A 21,107-nucleotide genomic window follows, 5' to 3' on the forward strand; every position below is an offset into this window, starting at 1 on the left:
GCACAGTTCTGAGGTCGTGGGAACCTCCTGCGTGGGTTCAAATCCAGCTCCAGACTTCCTGTGCGGAGTTTGTATGTTCTCCCTGTGCTTGCGTGGGTTTCCTCCGGGCACTCCGGTTTCCTCCCACGTTCCAAAAACATGCATTTCAGGTGAATTGGCCGGTCCAAATTGTCCCTAGGTGTGAATGAGCGAATGAGTTGACTGTCCCTGTGTGCCCTGCAATTGGCTGGCAACCAGTTCAGGGTGTCCCCTGCCCACTGCCCGGAGATGGCTGGGATAGGCTCCAGCCCCCCCGCGACCCTAATGAGGATAAGCGGTACGGCTGATGAGATGAGATGAGATGAGATATATATATATATATATATATACAATACTAATACAAGTTTAAAAAAAAATTAAAATAAAATATAATACATTTAAAGTGTTTTTTGTTTAATATAGTTTTAAAATAAAATGTTACAAATAAATAATATTATTTCTGGGGTCATATAAAATATCTGTTAATATTTTCTTTAACTATTTTTTAAAATAAATACTAAAAAATAAAATAAATTATAAAATAATAATGAATTCCCAATAATTTTGTTAAAAATGTTTGTTTGTATTAAGTATTATTTTTCAAAAAATATTTTAATATAAATATATTCTAATACAAATGAATAATAATATTTCAATTGTTTTTATAGAATATGTTTTTATATTTTAATTTTTCATTTTCATATTTCGCAACTATAAATAATTTAAAAACATAAAATAACTAACAATAATAATTATAAAATTATAATACATTCCCAGTAATTTTTATAAATATTTGTTCATTATTTTGTTCAATCAATGTTAACTTTTCGTCTATGTTCACTTAGGTGGCCTTTATAATCTGGCTCATGAGTAACTATAATTTCACATTCAGTTGACAACAAGATGGCCGCCACCTAAGTCTTCTCATCATAACATCTTTGCTTTTTAATGTATTTTATCATAACTTTTATCAATCTATATACCAAAGGCCTATTCCCCTAGTGGGAGGTGGCTAAAGTCACTAAGACACTCACATACACCAACAATTCATACCCCTTCGCTCTTCCCATCATATCAGACATTCTTAACTATCCTTCGCCATTCACATCTATCCCTTGCACACACTCTTGCATCCATTATGTTAACCGACCTCACATCCAAAGCATGTTTCACCCATCTATCCAAACTTATTTGGACCTTCCTCTTATTCTATTCCCCACCACTTTTACACTACAGACTCTTTTAGTCAAACGGCCGTCATCTATTCTTTCCATATGTCCAAACCATCTCAGAACATTTTCATCAACCCTCTCAGCAAGCTCACCACATCAGTATTTCTTCTGACTTCCTCATTCCTTAACCTAGCCAGTCATGTCACTCCACACATACTACGCAAACATCTTACTTCAAAGACATTTAACCAATGACACTCATTTATTTTCAAACGCCACGCCTCTAAGCTATACAACACTGTTGGTACCACCAGACCTTCATACAATTCTTGCTTTACATCCCATTGCAGATCCCTACATTTGAACAATCCGTTCAGCACACTCATTGCCTTGGGCACTAAACACGCCCTCTTCTTCACGTTCTCCTCCAAACCAACACCTGCTGCCACATACGACCCCAAATACTTAAAATCATAAACATTTAAAATAACTAGAATCAAAAAATTGCATATTTTTGTCATCAGGGTGACAACGGTTTCAATGGGCGACCGGGCTTGGTGGGAAGAAAAGGTGATCAGGTACGAAAACAAATTCAAGCGGTTATCACCAGGTTCAAGATGACGACACCCAAAAATGTACTTTTGTCATCAGGGGGAAATGGGCCCCACTGGAGCACCAGGAGCCCCAGGAAAAGAAGGAATAGTCGGTCCCAAGGTGTGTTCTACCATTCCACAGAATCAAACAAGTGTTTTATGACATTCTTAAAAACAACTTATCGCCTTTGCAGGGGGACCGCGGCTTTGACGGAGTCGAGGGTCCCAAAGGAACCCAAGGCGACAAAGGTGAACGGGTGAGTAAACTTTTTGTGGATTTTACTTCGAGAAAGAGAGAATGAACGGTGCTTGTAAACTACACAGGGTCCGCCTGGTCTAGCTGGCCCCCCGGGGCCCAGAGGAGCAGACGGGCCACCTGGACTCACTGGCCCCCAGGGAGCGGCAGGTGTGAAGGGCCCTGAAGGGCTCCAAGGACAGAAGGTGATGATTCGACACTCATGCTTCTATTATTACTATTTATTATTAGTTATATTTAGATTTGTTATTCTAGTATAAGGGTGTGAGGGTGCGGATCCCTCAACCACTAGGCTCGTAAGGGTACTATTTCCTGTGGTGTGTCTCGGGCTACTACGATCTGGTAACGCCGATATTTCTTACCTAGCAGATTTTAAGTGTTTTCAAGGATTCTTCTGGGTAGAGTGATAAACAGGGAGGCTTGCCTTGAGGAGATTCTTTATATTCTGCTATGTGTTAAACAACATTTTTCCCGTCTTTTTCTATTAGGGTGAAAGGGGTCCTGCGGGTCCCTCCACGGTGGGTCCACGCGGTCTTCCCGGGATCCCAGGGGAACGTGGAGAGTCGGTTTGTGGTTTCTCATTTTGTTTGTGTTGATGTACCGCACCATATACAATCCCTTACCTTATCAATATAAGATGAAGCTGCGAGAGGGAGGCAAGCTTACAGGTTTTGCCAACACAAAACGGATTGCGCTAGCAGCTCAGTGAGTGCCACAAACGTTGCTAAAGCTAATACTAATGAGCTTAGATAGATAGATAGATAGATACTTTGTTCATCCCCGAAGGGAAATTCACATTTCCAGCAGCATCCCTGAGCTGAGAACAATCGAGAACAATCGAAAATAACACGGGAGCTGCTGGAGTGGCTGCCATTCACTGTCTTATAATTTCAGTAATTAATCAAATAAATCAGATGATATTTGGTCGTAATCATGTGGACGTTATTGTAACGAGTACAAATCGAGTACAAATCCTTTAACTGTCTTTAAGCATGTCGAGAAATCCACCATTTTCTTCTGCTTTTATGTGCTTTTGTTTGTCCTAAGCTATTTGTGGACATGAGAACGTTTAGAGAAACTCGAAATTGTAACGTAAGTTCATCAAGCCGTTTTAGGCGCATGAACAACTAAGACCGCAACGTTATTAACGCACTGGCAGACACAGGCAAATAGGAGGAGGGGCGACTGTTTAGCTAATCAGAATGCAGAACACAAGCATGATAAAAATCCGACCAATAGCAAAACCATGACAAGTAAACCGCAATACATGGATTTCTGTATTGGAAGAAATGTTACAAAAGGACACTACCTATAGTCTATTAGTACCAGAGGTGGGTAGCAACGAGTTACATTTACTTAATTACATTTACTTGAGTACATTTTGGGACATTGTGTACTTCTGGGAATATTTTCAAATCACTTTACTTTTACTTGAGTACATTTGCGAAGAAGAAATGGTACTCTTACTCCGCTACATTATGCTACATTTACGCCGCTACTTAGTAACTTAATCCCCTCCAGGTATGTAGTGGCATTTTTCCAAGTCCTTATCTTGCTTTTTCTTCCCGGTGAGAGCCACTGGTCGTGCTTTTAAAGGGGCAACGTCACATGCCAAGCCGGTGTCTGTTTTAAAATAACTCCAAGGAAATCAAACTAGCTGTATTATTGTGTTTTTATGTACTTAACTTCTTCAAAAGGTTGGTATTTTATTTTTATTAATGCATGCTAGATTTTATTGCACTCTTTTTGTTAGGTAGATAAGGGGCAAAAAAGCACCTTCGTTATTGTTTTTATCCAATCCTCAAAATAAAAATGACATCAAAATTTGTATTTCTTATTTACATTTCTTCCTTTTTTCAAAACAATTTAACATTCTGCAATTCATTCATAAACTTTTGGGTTGCCGACTGGGGCTTTAAATGTAATAATTCTGCTTTATTGATTTATTTGATTTCTACTGTTATCATTTAATTGTTTATTAAAGTACTTGAAATTACTTTGATTAATTTAACTTAGGGGTAGGAAATATAAGCATTTGCTTCTGACTATCCCTTTTCGAACATATTAAGTAATATTATTTTGTTGTTGAGTTATTGTTTTTGTTCTGTTTTTATTTTAATGTTCGAATAAAGTTTTCATTCATTCATTCATTATTTTAAAATGAAATATAATTTCTTGTTGATTGGATGAATTTTGATTTTTATGATCTGATTGAATAGCTGTTTTTGAAAAAAATGATAAAAAAAATAAGACAGAAATTATTTGGATGACGACTTTTTACTCCTACTTGAGTAATATTATTCTGAAGTAAGACTACTTTTACTCGAGTACAAGTTTTGGCAACCCTACCCACCTTTGGCCGGTGCTCATTTCACTTATTATTTATGTATGTCTTTGGGAGTGCAAGATAAAATCCCACAACTCTGGATTCTTGTGCTTGCTGCAATTGTGGGCCTTTGATCCGTTTTAGAGGAAATTACATGAAGTTCTAAAGAGGGTTTGATGCAGACTTAACCTTTCGCTTTGACTTTGCCTTGAGTCGGGTGTGTATTGAATTCATATCCTGTAGGCAGCTCTGCATGTTCTACACGGCCTAATACCTGCCCATGTTGCAGGGGGAGATGGGCCCAGATGGAGCCAAGGGAGAAAGAGGAGAGCCAGGCATGACGGTCAGCACTTGAGCCTAGGGCTTTTAGTGAGACCATATTTATTTGTGAGTGTTTTATTTGTTTCCCTTTCTTTTGCCATTCAGGAGAGTGATGTCAGAGAATACGTACGCACGGAAATGAGTCAGCACTGTGGTAAGTCTCAGACGCCGTTTGCATTGCTAATTCAAAGGCGCGCTGTCCCCAAAATGAACTTGGGATAAGATGTAAGACTCAAATCCGCCAACGACAGTGGCGCCGCCACATTTTGGAGCTGACTTGTGTTTTCTTATTTTTTTTTTTGTTCTTCTGGTTGTGTGTCCTGTCCATCTGTCTGATGCGCAGCATGTGGAGGTGAGTGAAACATTGCATGGCACGAGATGGATGGGGGAGTTTTTTTTTTGTTTGGCTTTGTGTAATTCAGCATGAGTCATATTGTATATAGCGTGCTGGGGCAGGCTGTCCTTTAACTCTTTCACTGCCAGTTTTCCTATTTTTCGCACTGTATGGCGCACCAGATTAAGAATTGAAACTACAGTAAGGGCTAGGGTTGCACTAAAAATGAATAAGTACCATATTTGGGCATTGGTTGATCAGTTAAGATATATTGCTGATCACAATTGCAAGAATTGGATCCAACGGGAATCAAACTCGGACTGTTATGGGGAGAGCATCGGATCCTATCCACTAGACTTATAGTCATATAGACGCCACATGAAAAGACTTTTTTTTTTTTTTTTAAATCATTACACTTGACGCGGTTCCCGGTTGTTTATGTTATTATTGGGCTGGAGCGCAAAAATATTGTCAATCATTAAACCGGTGGTACAGAAAAGGTTGGGGACCACTGATATAGAGTGTTGTATCCCCGATTCGCAAAGTTTTAACGAGCGCGTGAGATTCTGAACCGGATGAAGGGAAAGGCATTGTGGGAAGTAATTTGATAATCCTGAAAGTTATAACTATATCTTTGGCCACAAGTATTTTCACAATGTTTTTTTTACCTACAATGCTTAGTTTGAGCTAAGAAAAAGTTAAAAAAAACATTTAATACAGATTTTTAATCACGTTTTTCTCATTTCTCTAACATTTGTATCTGGTACTGTGACTAAAAATATTGTGCTAATATGGTAAAACCCATTGATCTTCCAACGCCACATATGTCCCTAATAGGCTGTTGATTAGGATACGGTATTCTAACCGCCACCATCCGGATTTGATCCCTGTCGCCACCAGTGTCATGCAATTGTGGTTAGCGATTAATATCGACTAGAAAATCAAATTATGCAGATTACTAGCTGCAAATAGGGATAAATTCGGCCAAAATGCAGAAAGAAAGTTTATGAAGCTTATAAGCTATGTGCAAGACGCAGAAATGACGTCTGATGTGAGTCAAGTCAAGTCATGTTTATTTGTATAGCCCTTAATCACAAACAGTCTCAAAGGGCTAAACAGATCAAAGACTATTGCAAATTATTATTACAGACTTTTTACCTACATCAGGGCAAATGATACACATATTATCCACATAAAGTATAGGTTATTCATATGCTATAGAGTAGAAGTGTGTTTTAAGCTTAGATTTAAACATTTCCACTGAGGTTTCAGATCGAATATCAGAGGGAAGAGCATTCCACAGCACCGGGGCCAGAATGGAGAACGCTCTCGAACCTGCGGATCTCTTCTTGGCTCTTGGGATCACTAGTAGACCAGTGTTTTCAGAGCGAAGGGTCCAGACCGGAACATAGGGGGAAATTAAATCTGAAAGACATGAGGGAGCAAGTCCATGTATGATTTTGTATAATACCAACAGAACCTTAATATCACATCTTAAGCTAACAGGGAGCCAAGGCAGGTTAACTAAAAACGGGGTAATGTGATCAAACTTTCTTGTCTTAGTTAAAAGCCTCGGTGCAGCATTTTGTACCAGCTGAGGCTCTTGATTTTGGACTTCGGGAGATCGGAGAGTGGTGCATTAGAGTAATCGAGACAGGAAGTAACAAATGCGTGAATTATAATTTCTGCATCTGACTGAGACAGGATAGGACGAATTTTAGCAATGTTGCGAAGATGGAAAAAAAGCAGTTCTCGTAATATTCTTAACGTGTATTTGAAAGGACAGATCGGGGTCAAATATGACATCCGAATTTTTAACTGAGTCACTCTGGGTGATCTTACAATTGTCAATGTTCAGAGCAGTTTTTGAGAACAAGTCACGGCATTTAGATGGACCAATAACATTTCGGTCTTTTCAGAGTTTAGGCGCAAGAAGTTGAGTGACATCCACTCTTTTATCTCAGTGAGGCAGGCCTCCGAATTTCCACAATTAAGTGTGGCAGATTCCTCCATCGGAAGATATAGTTGAGTGTCATCTGCGTAGCAATGGAAACTGATATTATACTTGCAAATAATATCACTTAAACCAGGGGTGTTTGACACAAAGAGCCAAAAATTTTAACTGTGAGAGTCAAAGAGCCACACCACGCACTGACCTGCCATGACACAGACACACATAAACACACACAATTAAAACATATTATTTCCCATAACACACTCCTCTACTTACAATACAACAAGTATTGTTCTTGTGTTGATTTCAAGGAAAGTGTCCACTCTCAATACACAAAAAAATAAACGTTAAACAAGGCAAAGAGCCACAGTATAAATAAAATATGATGAGGCAAAGAACCACATTCTTATTGGCCAAGAGCCGCATGCGGCTCTAGAGCCACGTGTTTGCCACCCCTGGTTTAATGGGAGCATGTAAATGCTGAAAAGAAGGCGGCCAAGTACTGAACCCTGCAGAATACCAAAGGGCTCAGATGTCATTTCACCATATTTAACACAATGTGAGGGAGGTGGAAGGAGGAAGCTGCGCGTCTTTTACCCCAAAACCAAGGAGGAAAATGTATTTCGATTTAGTGATTTTTGAGTTGAACTGATAGTTTGGTAAGCATTTTCTTTATCAAAATAATTACTTGAGTAAAAGTAAGTGCATACTATGTAGATTCTCCACGAAAGGGAAAAAAAATGGCGAGAGAGAAGCCCGACCAGCCTGACTTGAGTGACATTTTAAACCCAGGTTCGGGTCGGGTTTGGGCCTCTAGTTCAGACTATAGGTTTATAAGCTAAATCTAATTCAATGCATGCCGCGAAATAAACAGGCGAGTGAATCAATGAGAAGGAAAACCAATTTAATTATTCCACCTATGATTTATTTATCAGCACGATGGCGTGCTCAATTATGTCCACGCCTGCTGTTGCATGCCACGGTCACATAGAAGCTTCCTGTGTTATACGGTTCTTTTTGCGGTGACTTTTGGGACGATTGTTTTTTGAAGCTTTTGTTAGCTTGTCATGTCCTACCGGGTGGAAACACTTAAAGGTCGTTTATCTTCTCTGTCTGCTTTCCTCGGGTGCCTCTTTTCGCCGTTCACGTAGCTCGCTCGGGGTCGGACATCTTCTCGGAATCAGAGCAACTGGCGGCAAAGACTGACAAGGGTGAGTGCGCCCGTCCGTCACCTTCTCTATTACTTCTGCGTCTGGCCCCTTCCCCTTCATCTTCTTCTTCAAGTTTAACGGCGGTGCGTTACCATCACCTATCATCGCAGATCATCATTTGCGTTCCACTCAAATTCTATTAAAAAGTCCTGTACTTCTCAAATGCTCTGTCCCCCAATAGCAGGTTCCTCCTTGGTCGTGATGGAAATTACTCCCCTCACTGAAAATAGACCGTTCTTTTGGCTCCCAAAAGGCTCTTCTGATTTCCGTTTTAAGTTATATGTTAACGATACACAAAATTAATTTTAAAAAATAAGAGTGATCAAGACTGAAAGAGAAAGAAAGACAGAAAGATAGACGAGGAGAGATAGAAAGAGGGAGAGGAGGAAGCGAGTAAAAGAGAGATAAAGATAGACGAGGAAAGATAGAAAGAGGGGAGGAAAGAACGAGAAAGAGAGAGACTGAAAGAAAGTGAGTGAGAGAAATAGACTGAGAAAGAAAGAAAAAGAAACAGAGAAAAAGAGAGAGGGTGAGAGGTAAAAGGTGATAGACGGAAAGAGAGAGAAAGAGAGGGAGAGAAACTGAGAAATTATGGAAGAGAAAGAGAGACATAACAACAGAGAGGGGGGAAGAGACAGGGACAGAGAAAAAAAGACAGAGAGAGAAATCGAGTGATAAAAATAGAAACAGAGAAAGAGAAACAGAGAGGGAACAAGAGAGAAGACAATAGTGTGAAAGAAAAGCACAAGAGTGAGCGAGAGAGGCGAGGGAGAGAGAAAGTGGAATCAAGAGGGAGAGAGAGGGGAGATCAAGGTAAAAAGAGAGGTTGAAAGAGAGAGAGAAAGAAAGAGACATAAAAAGAGAGAGACAAAGGGGGTCAGAAAGAGAGAGGAAGGGAAAGAAGGAGAAAGAGAGAAGGAAAGAGAAAAAACCCGAAAGAGAGATAGAGAAACAGAGCGTGGATAAGTTGGAGAGAGAGAGACAGACAGACAGACAGACAGAAAGACAGACATAGGGGAGAGAAAGAGAGAAAGAGTTAAAGAGAGAGAGAGAGAGAGATGGACGGACAGACAGATGGACGGGCAGAAACAGAGAAAGAGTGAGACAAAGATAGAAAGAAGGTGAAAGAAAGAAAGACAGAAAGACCAAAAGAGAGATGGAGAAACGGAGCGTGAAAAAGATGAGCGAGGAAGAGCGAGAAAGAGAGCTAGAGACAGAGACGGAGAGAGAGAAAGGAGCCAGCTCATCATTAAAGAGGAACCAGCTCTCCTGGTTCACTTCAAAGAGCCGTCCGGTTCCCGAACATCGCCCCCTCATTGCAGGAGACGGGAGTGTATGAATTGGGCGCGACCTCTTCGGCTTCTGATTGTGACGTGTAGCGTTTGTTGGCTTTTTCAGGTCGCGAAGTGCGAGTGGTGATGAACAGCGACGACCCCGACTATGAGCACGTTTACACCATCAAGAAATATGACGACCCCGTGGACGAGCTGCTTTACTTCCCTCCTGCTGACAACAGCACCGGCGGTATTGGACTTGGCCTGGGGGGGGCGGGGCTTATATCAATTCATGATTGATCGTCCTCTTCTCTCACTTGGATTGAGTGAACGCTATTTTAAATATAAAATGGCAACATTGAAAAAAGTTCATGCTTAGCTTAAGAATTGGATTACATTTTTTGTCCGTTTCTTAACGAGGGTCTAAATGGACTTGAGGGCTGCCGACGCTTGGGTCCGGCTGCAATTGGGCAAAATTGGGTTTTCCACAAGAAGTCCTGGTACCATTCTCCTGTTCTTAAATTTCGTGTTTGAACATGGATCTAAAAATTGAACCAAAGCAATAAAAACCAATATAAAAATCAATCAATCACTAACAGATAAATCTCAAACTATCAAACTCATTTAAACTCGGGGGCCGGACTAGTGAATTAAAGGAGGGCTGGGGGTTAGAGGTAAGATCGGGCCAAAAAAAAGCACCCGAGCCCGACGCAGGCCCGAGGGGTATTAAACCCGACCCGGACCGAGCCCGACTAATTAACTGGATTTGCTGGCCCGGCCCGAAAGGGGCCCGAAATTACATATTTTATTTATAAGGAGGGGTGATTTATGATAACAAATTAAACTCTGCCTTTTGTTACAACATCTAGGCCTAAGTTAAATAAAACTGTATAAACATTTACATCTTTTATATTTCTGTGTCTGCACTGCAGATGTTACATTAAGCGACAATCTGTCATTGACGGTTTTTTTTTTTTGAGGTAGCGAAAACATTTAAGGGCGTCCGTCATTTTGACGACTTGATCATTGGGCCATAATCCACAGCAGCAGTAGTAGTACGTCCTTAAGATTTTAGCGCAGCACTTTCATTGAGGGGGTGTTGACGTGTTGTGCCCTTTTCCGACTCCTATGAAAATTCCCCCCCCCTGATCGTATTCTATATAAAACGCTTATTAAAACAATAAAGCGAGCTAATTATAATAATTGGGAGATCCTAGTCTATATAACGCGTTTATTTAAACAATAAAGCGTGATTTTATTCTGCAAATTGCGTTTTTTAACACGGATGAAAATGTCACCAACGTCAATGTACGCTTCCGACAAAAGCGATCGTATTCTATATAAAACGCTTATTAAAACAATAATCTCATCTCATCTCATCTCATTAGCCGTACCGCTTATCCTCATTAGGGTCGCGGGGGGGCTGGAGCCCATCCCAGCCATCTCCGGGCAGTGGGCAGGGGACACCCTGAACTGGTTGCCAGCCAATTGCAGGGCACACAGGGACAGACAACTCATTCGCTCATTCACACCTAGGGACAATTTGGACCGGCCAATTCACCTGAAATGCATGTTTTTGGAATGTGGGAGGAAACCGGAGTGCCCGGAGGAAACCCACGCAAGCACGGGGAGAACATACAAACTCCGCACAGGAAGTCTGGAGCTGGATTTGAACCCACGACAGGTTCCCATGACATGAACTGTGCCGCACAAGCGCTAACCACTGCGCCGCCGTGCTGCCCTATTAAAACAATAATGCGAGCTAATTATAACAATTGGGAGATCCTAGTCTATATAACGCGTTTATTTAAACAATAAAGCGCGATCGTATTCTACAAATTGCGTTTTTTAACGCGGATGAAAATGTCACCAACATCAATGTACGCTTCCGACAAAAGCGATCGTATTCTATTAGTATCCATACATAGTTTAAGTATATATTTTTAATGAACATATATTTATAATTATTAATTAATTTAAAAAAAAAAAAAAAAAAAAAAAAAAAGCAGGACCGAACCCGACCCGACCCGACCGTATGACTGACATTTCAGGCCCGACCCGGCCCGAAATTGCCTCGGGTTCGGGTTCGGGTTCAGGCTCGGGCCATAAATCTTCTACTGGTCTACTGGGGGTCTTCCAGAGGCTCACAATTAGTGTGATTCAGAGATGGAAAATTTGATCATGAAACAATTATTGAGTGCTTATTTTCCTCAATTCATTTTCCATCACTAAGATTTAATGTCAGGACCAGAACGGAAAGAGGACCCACTTGCGTTACCTTTCTCACAAGGTTTATTGGAGGAAAGAGGAAGGGCTGCGCCCACGATCCGATACTCGCTGGACGCGGGAAGCAAGTTGCTCTCGCAATCAGATTGTGATCCAAATACGGAAATGGATCTTCCGTAGCGGGAGATGGCAATGTCAGGGACGGAAAAACAGGAGAGCAAAAACGTGGTTGGGGACAGAAACGGGTCGTAAGCCAGGACAGGAGAGCAGACGTGGTCGGGAACAAAAACGGGTCGCAAGTCGAGACTGGAGAGAAGACGTGGTCGGGATCGTGGTCGTTGACAGTTGTATTTTATGGAGCTAATCTGGAATCCCTGCAAGACACAACAAAATGTCTATTAAAAATATTGACTTTTCAGTGCAACAACAAATGAACTCCAAAATACGATAAAAAATGTAAATTTTTTAAAAAGCTATCACATTCCTGAAAAACACTGGCAACAGTGCCGTGCGAGAAAATGTTTGGGACATTCCGGACATTCTATAAGCCCCCCACTGAGACTCAGGTCTAGCAACGGCCCTAAAGGTACCAAACAACACTCTATTTGTCCATCTTCTCTCTCAATTATCTTTAAATGTATATTATCAAGCTCAAATAACGTCCGAGGAAGTGTTGCTGAACTGAAACTGGGAAGTGCGTGCAAATTTTTCATTGCCTGAGGTTTGCAAATCAATTTTTCAGCAGGACCTCATCCCGGCGTATATTTTAAAATGCTGTCGTGACCCATTCCGTGTTATATTCGAGGGCGGCTAGGAAAAACCAAACTGAAGCTTTTTCATGTTGTGAAAAAGCTGCGATCTGCATTTCCACAGTTGGAGCTGACGGAAAGGAACCCATCAAAGGCAAAAGCGCACCCAAAGTCGTGCAAGTCGGTGGCAAGAAGGCGGCCAAAGTTCCGACTCCCAAGGCCGGAAAAGTTCCGAATCCGAAAGCAGCCAAGCCCAGGACCGTCAGGTCCACCAAAACAGCCCAAGGCCAAGGTAGGAAGGTCACTGATCCTTTTACGAAGTCAACATACTGGGAGTTGAACCCTATCAGGTCACCAAATAGGGTGGTTTAAAAACACATGTTATTAAGCGAGATCCATTCGTAACAAAACCAAAGCACGTGCTTTCTTTCAACCTACACAAAATTAATTGTATAATGACATATATGGATGGATAGATAAATACAAATCTAGCTAAGTAGCTTGATATATGGATGCATGGATGGATGGGTGAATACACAGCTACATAACTAGCTTGATAAATGGATGGATGGGTGGATGAATACACAGCCAGGTAAACAGATGGTTGGATGGATGGATGGATGGGTGAATACACAGCCAGCTAACTGGATGGCTGGATGGGTGAATACACAGCCTGGTAGCTGGATGGGTGGATGGGTGAATACACTGCCAGCTAACTGGATGGATGGATGGGTGAATACACAGCCAGCTAACTGGATGGGTAGATGGGTGAATACATAGCCAGCTAAACGGATGGATGAATACACAGCCAACTAACCAGCTTGATACATGGATGGATGAATGGGTGGATATCTAGCTAGCTAACTAGCTGGATGGATGGATGAATAAACAGCAAAGCTAACTCGTTGGAGAAGATGGATGGATGGGTGACTACACAGCCAATTAACCAGCGTGATACATGGATGGATGGGTGGATATCTAGCTAGCTAAGTAGCTGGATGGATGGATGAATAAACAGCAAAGCTAACTAGTTAGTAGATGGATAAATGGGTGAATACACAGCTAGTAAACTGGTTTGATGGATGGGTGAATACAAAGCTATCTAACTACTGTGATAAATGAATACATAGCTAGCTAACTACTTTGATGGGTGAATACATAACTGGCTAACTAGCTTCACACAAGGATGGATGGACGGATGGATGATGGATACATGACTAGCTAAGTAGATTGATGGCTGCAGGAATATACAGCTAAAAAGCTTACTGGATGGAAGGATTGATGGATGAATGCATAGCTAGATGATTAATTTCATGGATGGTTGGGTAAATCGTGTGGTGGATAGATGGGTTCATAGCTAGCTAACTAGCTTACAGGCTGGATGGAAGGATGGCTACTTAACTTGCATGATGGGTGGATAGATGAATAAACAGCTAGCTAAGGGGCCGGTCACACAGCCGTTTGCGGCTGAATCACGGCTAAAATTTAGCGTTTTTTTTTTGCCCGTGGTTGCCCGCGATGGAAAATGCGCAAAATTGGCCAACCCGCTGTTCATCGGTGGTATGCCCGCAAAACAGACGCCGGCGACTGTTCCGCTTCCTCATCGCGTCATTTCTGCGTCATTTTCTCGTGTGGACCACGGGTATAAAAGCTCCCGAGCCGGTGTTGTGCCCAAATCCGACTCCTACGCAACACCCCCACCCCGCCACCCCCCTCGCGTGAACGCGCATTCTGCTGCGATCGCTTTTGACTTTTTCATCCGCGTTAACAAACGCATTTTGTAGAATACGATCGCACTTTATTGTTTAAATAAACGCGTTATATAGACTAGGATCTCCCAATTGTTATAATTAGCTCGCTTTATTGTTTTAATAAGCGTTTTATATAGAATACGATCGCTTTTGTTGGAAGCGCAGCAGAATGCGCGTTCACGCGAGGGGGGGAGGATTTACCGTTCGATTACGTTCACAACAAAAACAAAGACAGAATGGTTTAAGTTGTATTACATTCCCAACAAATGCAAGACGAAGTGGTTTTGGTTATATGTTCGCCATTACATTCCCTAAAAGTGAGATAAAACGAGGTAAAAGTGGTTGTAGTAGCGAGGGGATGCAAATCTCGGCAGGGATGCATTTCTCGGATAACACCGGGCTGTAGAAATCATTACCGCTCAAGACACAGTCCCGTGAAGATCAAGATTTCAAGCTATGGCATCATTTTTATTTTATTATCTTGAAAAGAAATGTCAAGAAATAAAAATGGATTAAGACGAGGTCACTACGCTGACGGGGATCCATGTTCACCCCCTTGACGTCTCGAGCACAACTGACGTGTGCTCGGCAAATCGCGCTGTATATACGCGGAGAAAGGCGTTTGACTGTCACACGCGTAACACGCTAATTTCACATAATAACACCGCGATACAGGCGCAGAACATGCTATTACCATGCTCCACCCACGATTACCCGCTGAAATTTCCCGTCCTACCCATGTGTAACCACGCCCTGGCCGCGGCCAGAGCACGTCATTCCGCGTCATTACCTCGTGTTGACCACGTGTGCGGCACGCAGTTTAACACGTGCTCAAACTTTTGAGCAGCTCAAAAGTTTTTCGCGCGGCCAACCGCGTGTGAATTTACGACCGCGAGTAAAGCACTGCTGTATCTCGTCTATATGGCGGTCTCAAAACGTCCAATAGCGCCCAACAGTGTCTGCTTCACGGCCAGAAACTTCTGGCCGTGGTTCAGCCTCGTTACGCTCGTGAAAGGCTGTGTACCCACGCTCTGAAGAATTGAGCACCCTTGCACGAATTTCCGACTGCGTGTTAAGCACTGCTGTATCTCGTCTGAATGGCGATCTCAAAGCGTCCAATAGCGTCCGCCTCACAGGCAGAAATTTCTGGCCGTGATTCAGCCGCAAGTGTCTGTGTGACCGGCCCCTAACAAGCTTGCTGAATAGAGGGATTGATGGAGGGGTGAATACACAGCTTGCGAACTAATTTAAGGATAAATGGATGGATGGGTGAATACATAGCTACCTGACAAGTTTGATGGATGAATGAATACATAACTAGCTAACTAGTGTAATGATAGATGGATTAATGGATGGATGGTTTGGAAGCTCTGTTTAAAGATACAGAAGATGACTACACTGCTACATAGATATAAACAGATTAAGCTTAATACATATTAAGTATTGCTAAACAGTTAGCAACAACAAGATACCCTCATGCATAGCATGTAGCTTACAATTCATCTAGACAGATGGATAATAATTATAGGATACTGTACTAATTTGTTAGGGTCCAGCAAGCCTCCTTCCACCAGGGGGCCGTAACCAACATTGGAACTAGGCACAGCACTTTATACAGTATATGACTGTCTGGACAAGCAGGCTTGTTTTGTGTCATTTTCATTTAATGCCACCACTACGCCAGGTTTTTTTTACTTATTTATTTATTTATTACTTTGTTTTTTTGGTCCCCTTGCATTTTCCATTTCAAGTTTTGGTCTTTGTTTCAGAATTAGACTTATCCATTTGTTGTTTTGTGGACCCAGGTGTGTTTATCATTTTGTATTTCATTTTGTTATTAAATGCAATCCCTCTATTTGAGCACCCCTGCCTCCAGTTTACGACTCCCCCACATGGGTCCATCACCCCTAAAACACAAATGATAGGATACTAAGGATACTAATTATAGAATACTTTTGCTATCCAATTATAACAACAAGTTTAAATATTTTTTCAGTGTTATTTATCACTATTTTCCAATATATATTCTATATATTACATTTTTAGTAAAGGAGTAAAAAAAATAAATTCTTATTTCATTATATTTTGGCCATATTTTATAGTAAAACTACTTAAAAAAAATAACACAAAAAGCATTTAAACACGTAAGTTTAGGATAGGATTGTTTTTCATCAAGCAAGAAAAAAGTGATTTATTGAAATATTATTTAAATAAATACTAGATAAATTTATATATTTAAATGTGCAAACACGTTTTAAAATACATGCATGGTTTCTCTTATTCCAAAAAGACTCGTTTCAATTTCATGAAATTTGGTTTGAAAACTAAAATAATTGATCCTTTGTAATTGGGATATAGTAGCATTTGATTGTCATTATGCATTTCTAATATTGTTTACCATATTTTCTCTTCTATAAGGAGCACCAGATTATAAAGTGCACTGTTTCTTCTATGACTCACCGTGTTTTATAAATTTGTATTTTTGTTCCCGTCAGCTCAATCGGAAGCGTGCCTGGTGCCGATGGAGGAGGGCAACTGCAAGCGTTTTACTCTGCGCTGGTACTTTAACGGCAACGTCGGAGAGTGCAGGCCTTTCGTCTATAGCGGCTGCGGGGGCAATGCCAACCGATTCCTCCACATGGAGGAGTGCGAGGAGGCCTGCCTTGGCAAGGCACTAGGTACATACTCAAAAACACACTCACCCACACTCATAAACGTTCTGGTTAATATTCCAGAGTGGGGACTGCCGGTCCGTAATATGGAATAGGGGACTATGCTTTCCAGTGATTGTTTGGAATTCAAAATGTATCGTTTACCAAATCGTTTGAATTAATCATCTGACTCCATTAATTAAACACAATCTACATTCACCTAACAAAGCCCGCTCGTTTCTTGATGGAAAAGATGGACAAGAGACCGGCATTTCCACACGGGGGCAGATTTAATTTCATTAATAATTGAACTAAGTGAACTCCATCGAATATGGCCGAATAACCCGAATTAGTGTCGCTCGAGTCTCTGTCAAGCCTCCTCTCTCGTTCTTCCGCCTTTCTACTCTCGGCCCACGTCTTTTCCGGAAGCTGGTGTGCCGGCTCCTCCCACTGGCGTGCCAGGGAAGCCCCCACGTGGGCCCCACCATGTCGGAGAAGAGCGTCCCGCTGCCTGGACAAAACAAAACAACTTCTCCAAACAATGCCTGCCGTCCTGCGTCAGAGTCCTGTTATCAACAGAACTAGACAAAATATTCTGCATTCGGATCAGCGTGACCTGTCATTGAACTTCAGCCTACTCAGTGAAACTCATCATTGCACTCAATAAATGTAACTTGATTTCAATCGTATAAACTCTTTTATAGTCAAATGTATAAAACCCTTCATGATTCAAAAGCAAAAATAATTAAAGAGTAAATCAAATTTGGAAGTATTTACACATACCGTTTTAAAAATCTGTTTTTTCAATCATTTTAGAGGTAAAAATGGTGTCAGGCTTATCAGCAAGACTGGGGACCACCCATGCCTTTCCCCTTTGAAGAGTCTCTCCCTACACGACAGAGGACGTCCTAATACTTCCCCTGTAGTGAAATGTTTCCCTAGTTCACAAGGGACCTCCTATTGACGTAGGTTTCTTGGTTACTTTTATAATAAAAAACAAATGGAAATAGTCAGGGACCAGAAACGGAGACAGGACCCACTTGCGTTCGTTTCTCTCAGTTTTATTGAGAAGGAGGAGAAGGCTTGCACCCACGAGTTATTTGAAACAAAGAAGGTGGAAGTCATTTTTGTGCTGGACTTATTTGCTCTAGAAATATCTCATGTTTATTTGAGCTTTAGGTTAAAAATACAGCGAAATAATACCACTTCTGGGTTTCCCTCGTCACATCCGGTTTCGGGGATCACGCAATAAAGATCAAAAATATTGCAGTCCACAATCGCAAAACGATGGATACAATCTGCATTGGACTTGGATCATGTCAGTGAAAGTATCATTACCATTTGGCTGTCTCCACACTGTCGGAGTGTGAGTGTATGTGTGAATGGGTAAGTGTGAAGCACATTGTAAAGTGCTCTGAGAGGTCTTATGTGACTTGAAAACGCAGACGATTATGTGATTTTTAATGCATAAGATTTGTTTTATCTCTTCATTTAAATGTCCCTTGTCACAACAGTGGAATGACACCAATCTCTTGACAAGACCATACAACACAGACACACAGACACACTACTATTGAATCTTCCTTTTCTTTTTCAGGAGGTCCCTTGCTGCAAAAAGTCCGGTGATGGTGAACAAGTTTTCTTTTTCTCAATAGAACTTTCTATAGCTTCAAAATCAAGTGTTACATATTAATAGTAAATATTTCATTTACTTAATTTATTATGTCTCAAAATACACCTGTGTTGTGTTTCCTTCTGAAAGCATGCACCATATGAAAAGGGCAATTGTGAATTTTTGAGAAAATAGTCATTATGATGCTTAGCATTTTTTATGTACCGGTATATGACTTTGAAATACGTTTTGACAAGTCTTTGTTTCCTTCGGAGTGCTTGATAAGCCTTGTTGTGAATACATCATTTGATCAATATTAATCAATTGGAAATTGGTGCTGATGAATGATTTGGGGCTTGATGGGATGTATTTCAACAATGTCAGGTCTATTAGCTAACTTCGAGAATAAACTCATGAGGGGATCAGCACAAGCCCCGAACTCATTCTGACTAAAACGATCCTAACTCCCGTTAATTGAAAGAAATTCTGATACAAGGTAAAGTGAACAGGAACATTCCTGAATGCCTACATGAGAGTAGGAGGAGAGCCCAACAGGGATACTCTAACTCTTATCCCTGATAACAAAATACAATTTCTCTACTCAGGCAAAGGTTGAAAGGCCTGAGCAAGACTAGCACCCGAAAGGGAGACGAGGCCATTTGGAGCAACTTTAGGGTCCCTTTAATGTTTAACTTTGTAGCAAATGTATTTTCCTTAGCAATTGTAATTGCTGCGGCTTATAAACATGTGCTCCTTATAGTCCAGTTTTTACAGTACTATTTTACAAATTTTCTTCTCAATAAAGTTGACATAGTAGCCAGCTGTTACTATTTATTGATAGGCAGGGGAACAAAAGCACAGTGGTCCACCTGGCTTATGAAGCACTGTGGGGAGCCCTTCAAGTACTGTAACAGCAACAAAAATAATGTACCCATTTCACTTATTTGGTGCTAGAGTTTTTTAATGACTACAATGAAAATATTTGTTTTGATTGTTTGGTGAAAGTGACAAGAAGACGATTATGTTTGCCCTTTAGAAGCTGACGATTGAAGATTGTGAATGCATGCAGAAAAAAAGTACTCATTTTTGAATAAACAGAGTTTTCACTGTTTACTTGTGAGTACGTTTCAATATCAATCCGCACTAGTGACATATTTACAAATACCCACAATTCCGTGGTGTTTGGCAGAGCCAGTGGTTGGAAAAGGTTGGGGAAAATGGATTGTTGGCGGTATACTTTCTCTCCAGCGTATTCTGATGTAACTTCACCTCCCTCTTCCTTGTTCTCAATATAAAATAATGTGCGCAAAAGCTCGCCTTCTCATTTACCATAACCTTCAAGAGATGTTTCATTTTTTTCAGAAGCATTGTGAGTTTGACTAAACCTAATTGAACGACTCGACCCCTACTTACCTGCCGACACGCAGGTGATGTCGAAAGGCGTTGTTCCTGCAGGCACCTGATTTTCCCACCGAATGGGGCACGAAAGTGCTTGAAACCTGCCGAGCATCTGACATCACTATCCGTGTCACTAGATCTAGCGAGACATCGGGACCACTGATTGTGAAATTTCTACCATGAGCGCTCAACATTGTAACATCACTAAATCACAAAATCCCTCATTTTGAGCACCCGGCCTCAGTCCCTGCTTCCCCCACATGGGTCCATCAGGACAGACTCAAGGCCTCTCTGTCAACAGTAAATCGGAACCCCACATAAAACAATGTTGATGACGTAAAACCACTGTATGAATGAGTCATCGAGATGTCAAGTGAAGACAATAAGTCAGTATTCTATATGAATAAACAATATATATAAGGTGCATTTATTCAAATTAAATCAATTCAATTTAGAGACACGTTTTGATAATTTAATACGATAACTAATTATTTTTTTTGTGGCTGAGATGTCTTCAATGAGACAAGAGAATTATGTGCCACACTTTTGATCTACAAACTCTGATACCTTACATTGTTGTTTAAATCATATTTAGAACGTAATTGAATTGAATTGAATTGTCTTATTGTAACCGATATCATTGTTTTGAAACAGGGTATGCAACAAGATTGGACATGGTTTTTCAGGGTAAACATGTAACAACGACTTTAAAGAGAAAATGAAATAAATAAATATTTACAAGGTAGTGCTTAGTAACAACAGTGCAATGAAAAACAATAGTGCATTGTAATGAAAAGAAGTGCAATAACATATAGCAGCAACAAAAAAAAACAAAATAAGTCCCAAGATATATATTTCCACAGTTTTGTGCATTAACATTTAGCACCAACAAAAAAAACTCAAAAAGTCGTGGGATATGTTTTCACTGTTTTGTGTGCTTGTTTAGGGTAGTCATGACCCTGGGGAAGAAGTTCTCTGTGAGCCTGTTTGTCCTTGTATTGAGGGACTTGACTGCCTTCTAAAGGGCAACAGGCCAAAGAGGTGGTTGTATTTTATAATGTTAATGGCACTGCTATGGTAATGCAAGCTGGTAATGTCCTTTAGACTGGGCAGAGAGCAGCCAACAGTCTTTTGGGCTGTGTTGATAACTTTACATCTTTCCTGTCGCTGACGTGGTCCCAGCATACCACACGGTGATGCTGACCGCCAGAATGGGAGGTAAAAAAAATACAAAAATAAAATACAAAAAATGTGAAATTAA

General features: G+C 40.9%; 2 protein-coding genes and 1 long non-coding RNA gene across 5 annotated transcripts in view; 2 read left to right on the forward strand and 1 right to left on the reverse strand.

The window, feature by feature from the left end:
- Positions 1-4,908, forward strand: part of col7a1 (collagen, type VII, alpha 1) — a 104,177-nt gene extending 99,269 nt beyond the window's left edge. The window contains exons 97-103 of the mRNA XM_088337345.1: positions 1,715-1,768; positions 1,842-1,904; positions 1,978-2,040; positions 2,108-2,224; positions 2,528-2,605; positions 4,655-4,708; positions 4,792-4,908. Of these exons, the coding sequence (XP_088193471.1) occupies positions 1,715-1,768; positions 1,842-1,904; positions 1,978-2,040; positions 2,108-2,224; positions 2,528-2,605; positions 4,655-4,708; positions 4,792-4,908 (546 nt within the window). The remainder of the gene's footprint in view (positions 1-1,714; positions 1,769-1,841; positions 1,905-1,977; positions 2,041-2,107; positions 2,225-2,527; positions 2,606-4,654; positions 4,709-4,791) is intronic.
- Positions 4,845-19,716, forward strand: LOC148364315 (uncharacterized). Its single transcript, XM_088338384.1, has 6 exons — positions 4,845-5,038; positions 8,126-8,185; positions 9,584-9,709; positions 12,559-12,726; positions 16,681-16,863; positions 18,434-19,716. Exons 3-6 carry the CDS (start codon positions 9,604-9,606, stop codon positions 18,460-18,462), a joined length of 486 nt encoding a protein of 161 aa, XP_088194510.1. The 5' UTR covers positions 4,845-5,038; positions 8,126-8,185; positions 9,584-9,603; the 3' UTR covers positions 18,463-19,716.
- Positions 6,271-21,107, reverse strand: part of LOC148364316 (uncharacterized) — an 81,951-nt gene continuing 67,114 nt past the window's right edge. For 2 of the 3 annotated variants that reach the window (XR_015850740.1, XR_015850744.1), the window contains one exon: positions 11,734-12,059. This is a non-coding gene — a long non-coding RNA (uncharacterized LOC148364316). Of the gene's footprint in view, positions 6,446-11,733; positions 12,060-21,107 lie in introns of those variants that run through there. The other variant, XR_015850742.1, reaches the window with a different exon arrangement.

The sequence above is a fragment of the Urocampus carinirostris genome, chromosome 6, assembly GCF_059441175.1.
Source record: "Urocampus carinirostris isolate Australia breed hairy pipefish chromosome 6, RoL_Ucar_1.0, whole genome shotgun sequence".
Lineage (NCBI taxonomy): Eukaryota > Metazoa > Chordata > Actinopteri > Syngnathiformes > Syngnathidae > Urocampus > Urocampus carinirostris.

Bases quoted from the DNA above. Each gene is read 5' to 3' on its own strand.
- LOC148364315 (XM_088338384.1), top strand. From the start codon at position 9,604: ATGAACAGCGACGACCCCGACTATGAGCACGTTTACACCATCAAGAAA. The intron at 9,710-12,558 runs GTATTGGACTTG...GCATTTCCACAG, and splicing joins TGCTGACAACAGCACCGGCG to TTGGAGCTGACGGAAAGGAA. The intron at 12,727-16,680 runs GTAGGAAGGTCA...TGTTCCCGTCAG, and splicing joins CAAAACAGCCCAAGGCCAAG to CTCAATCGGAAGCGTGCCTG.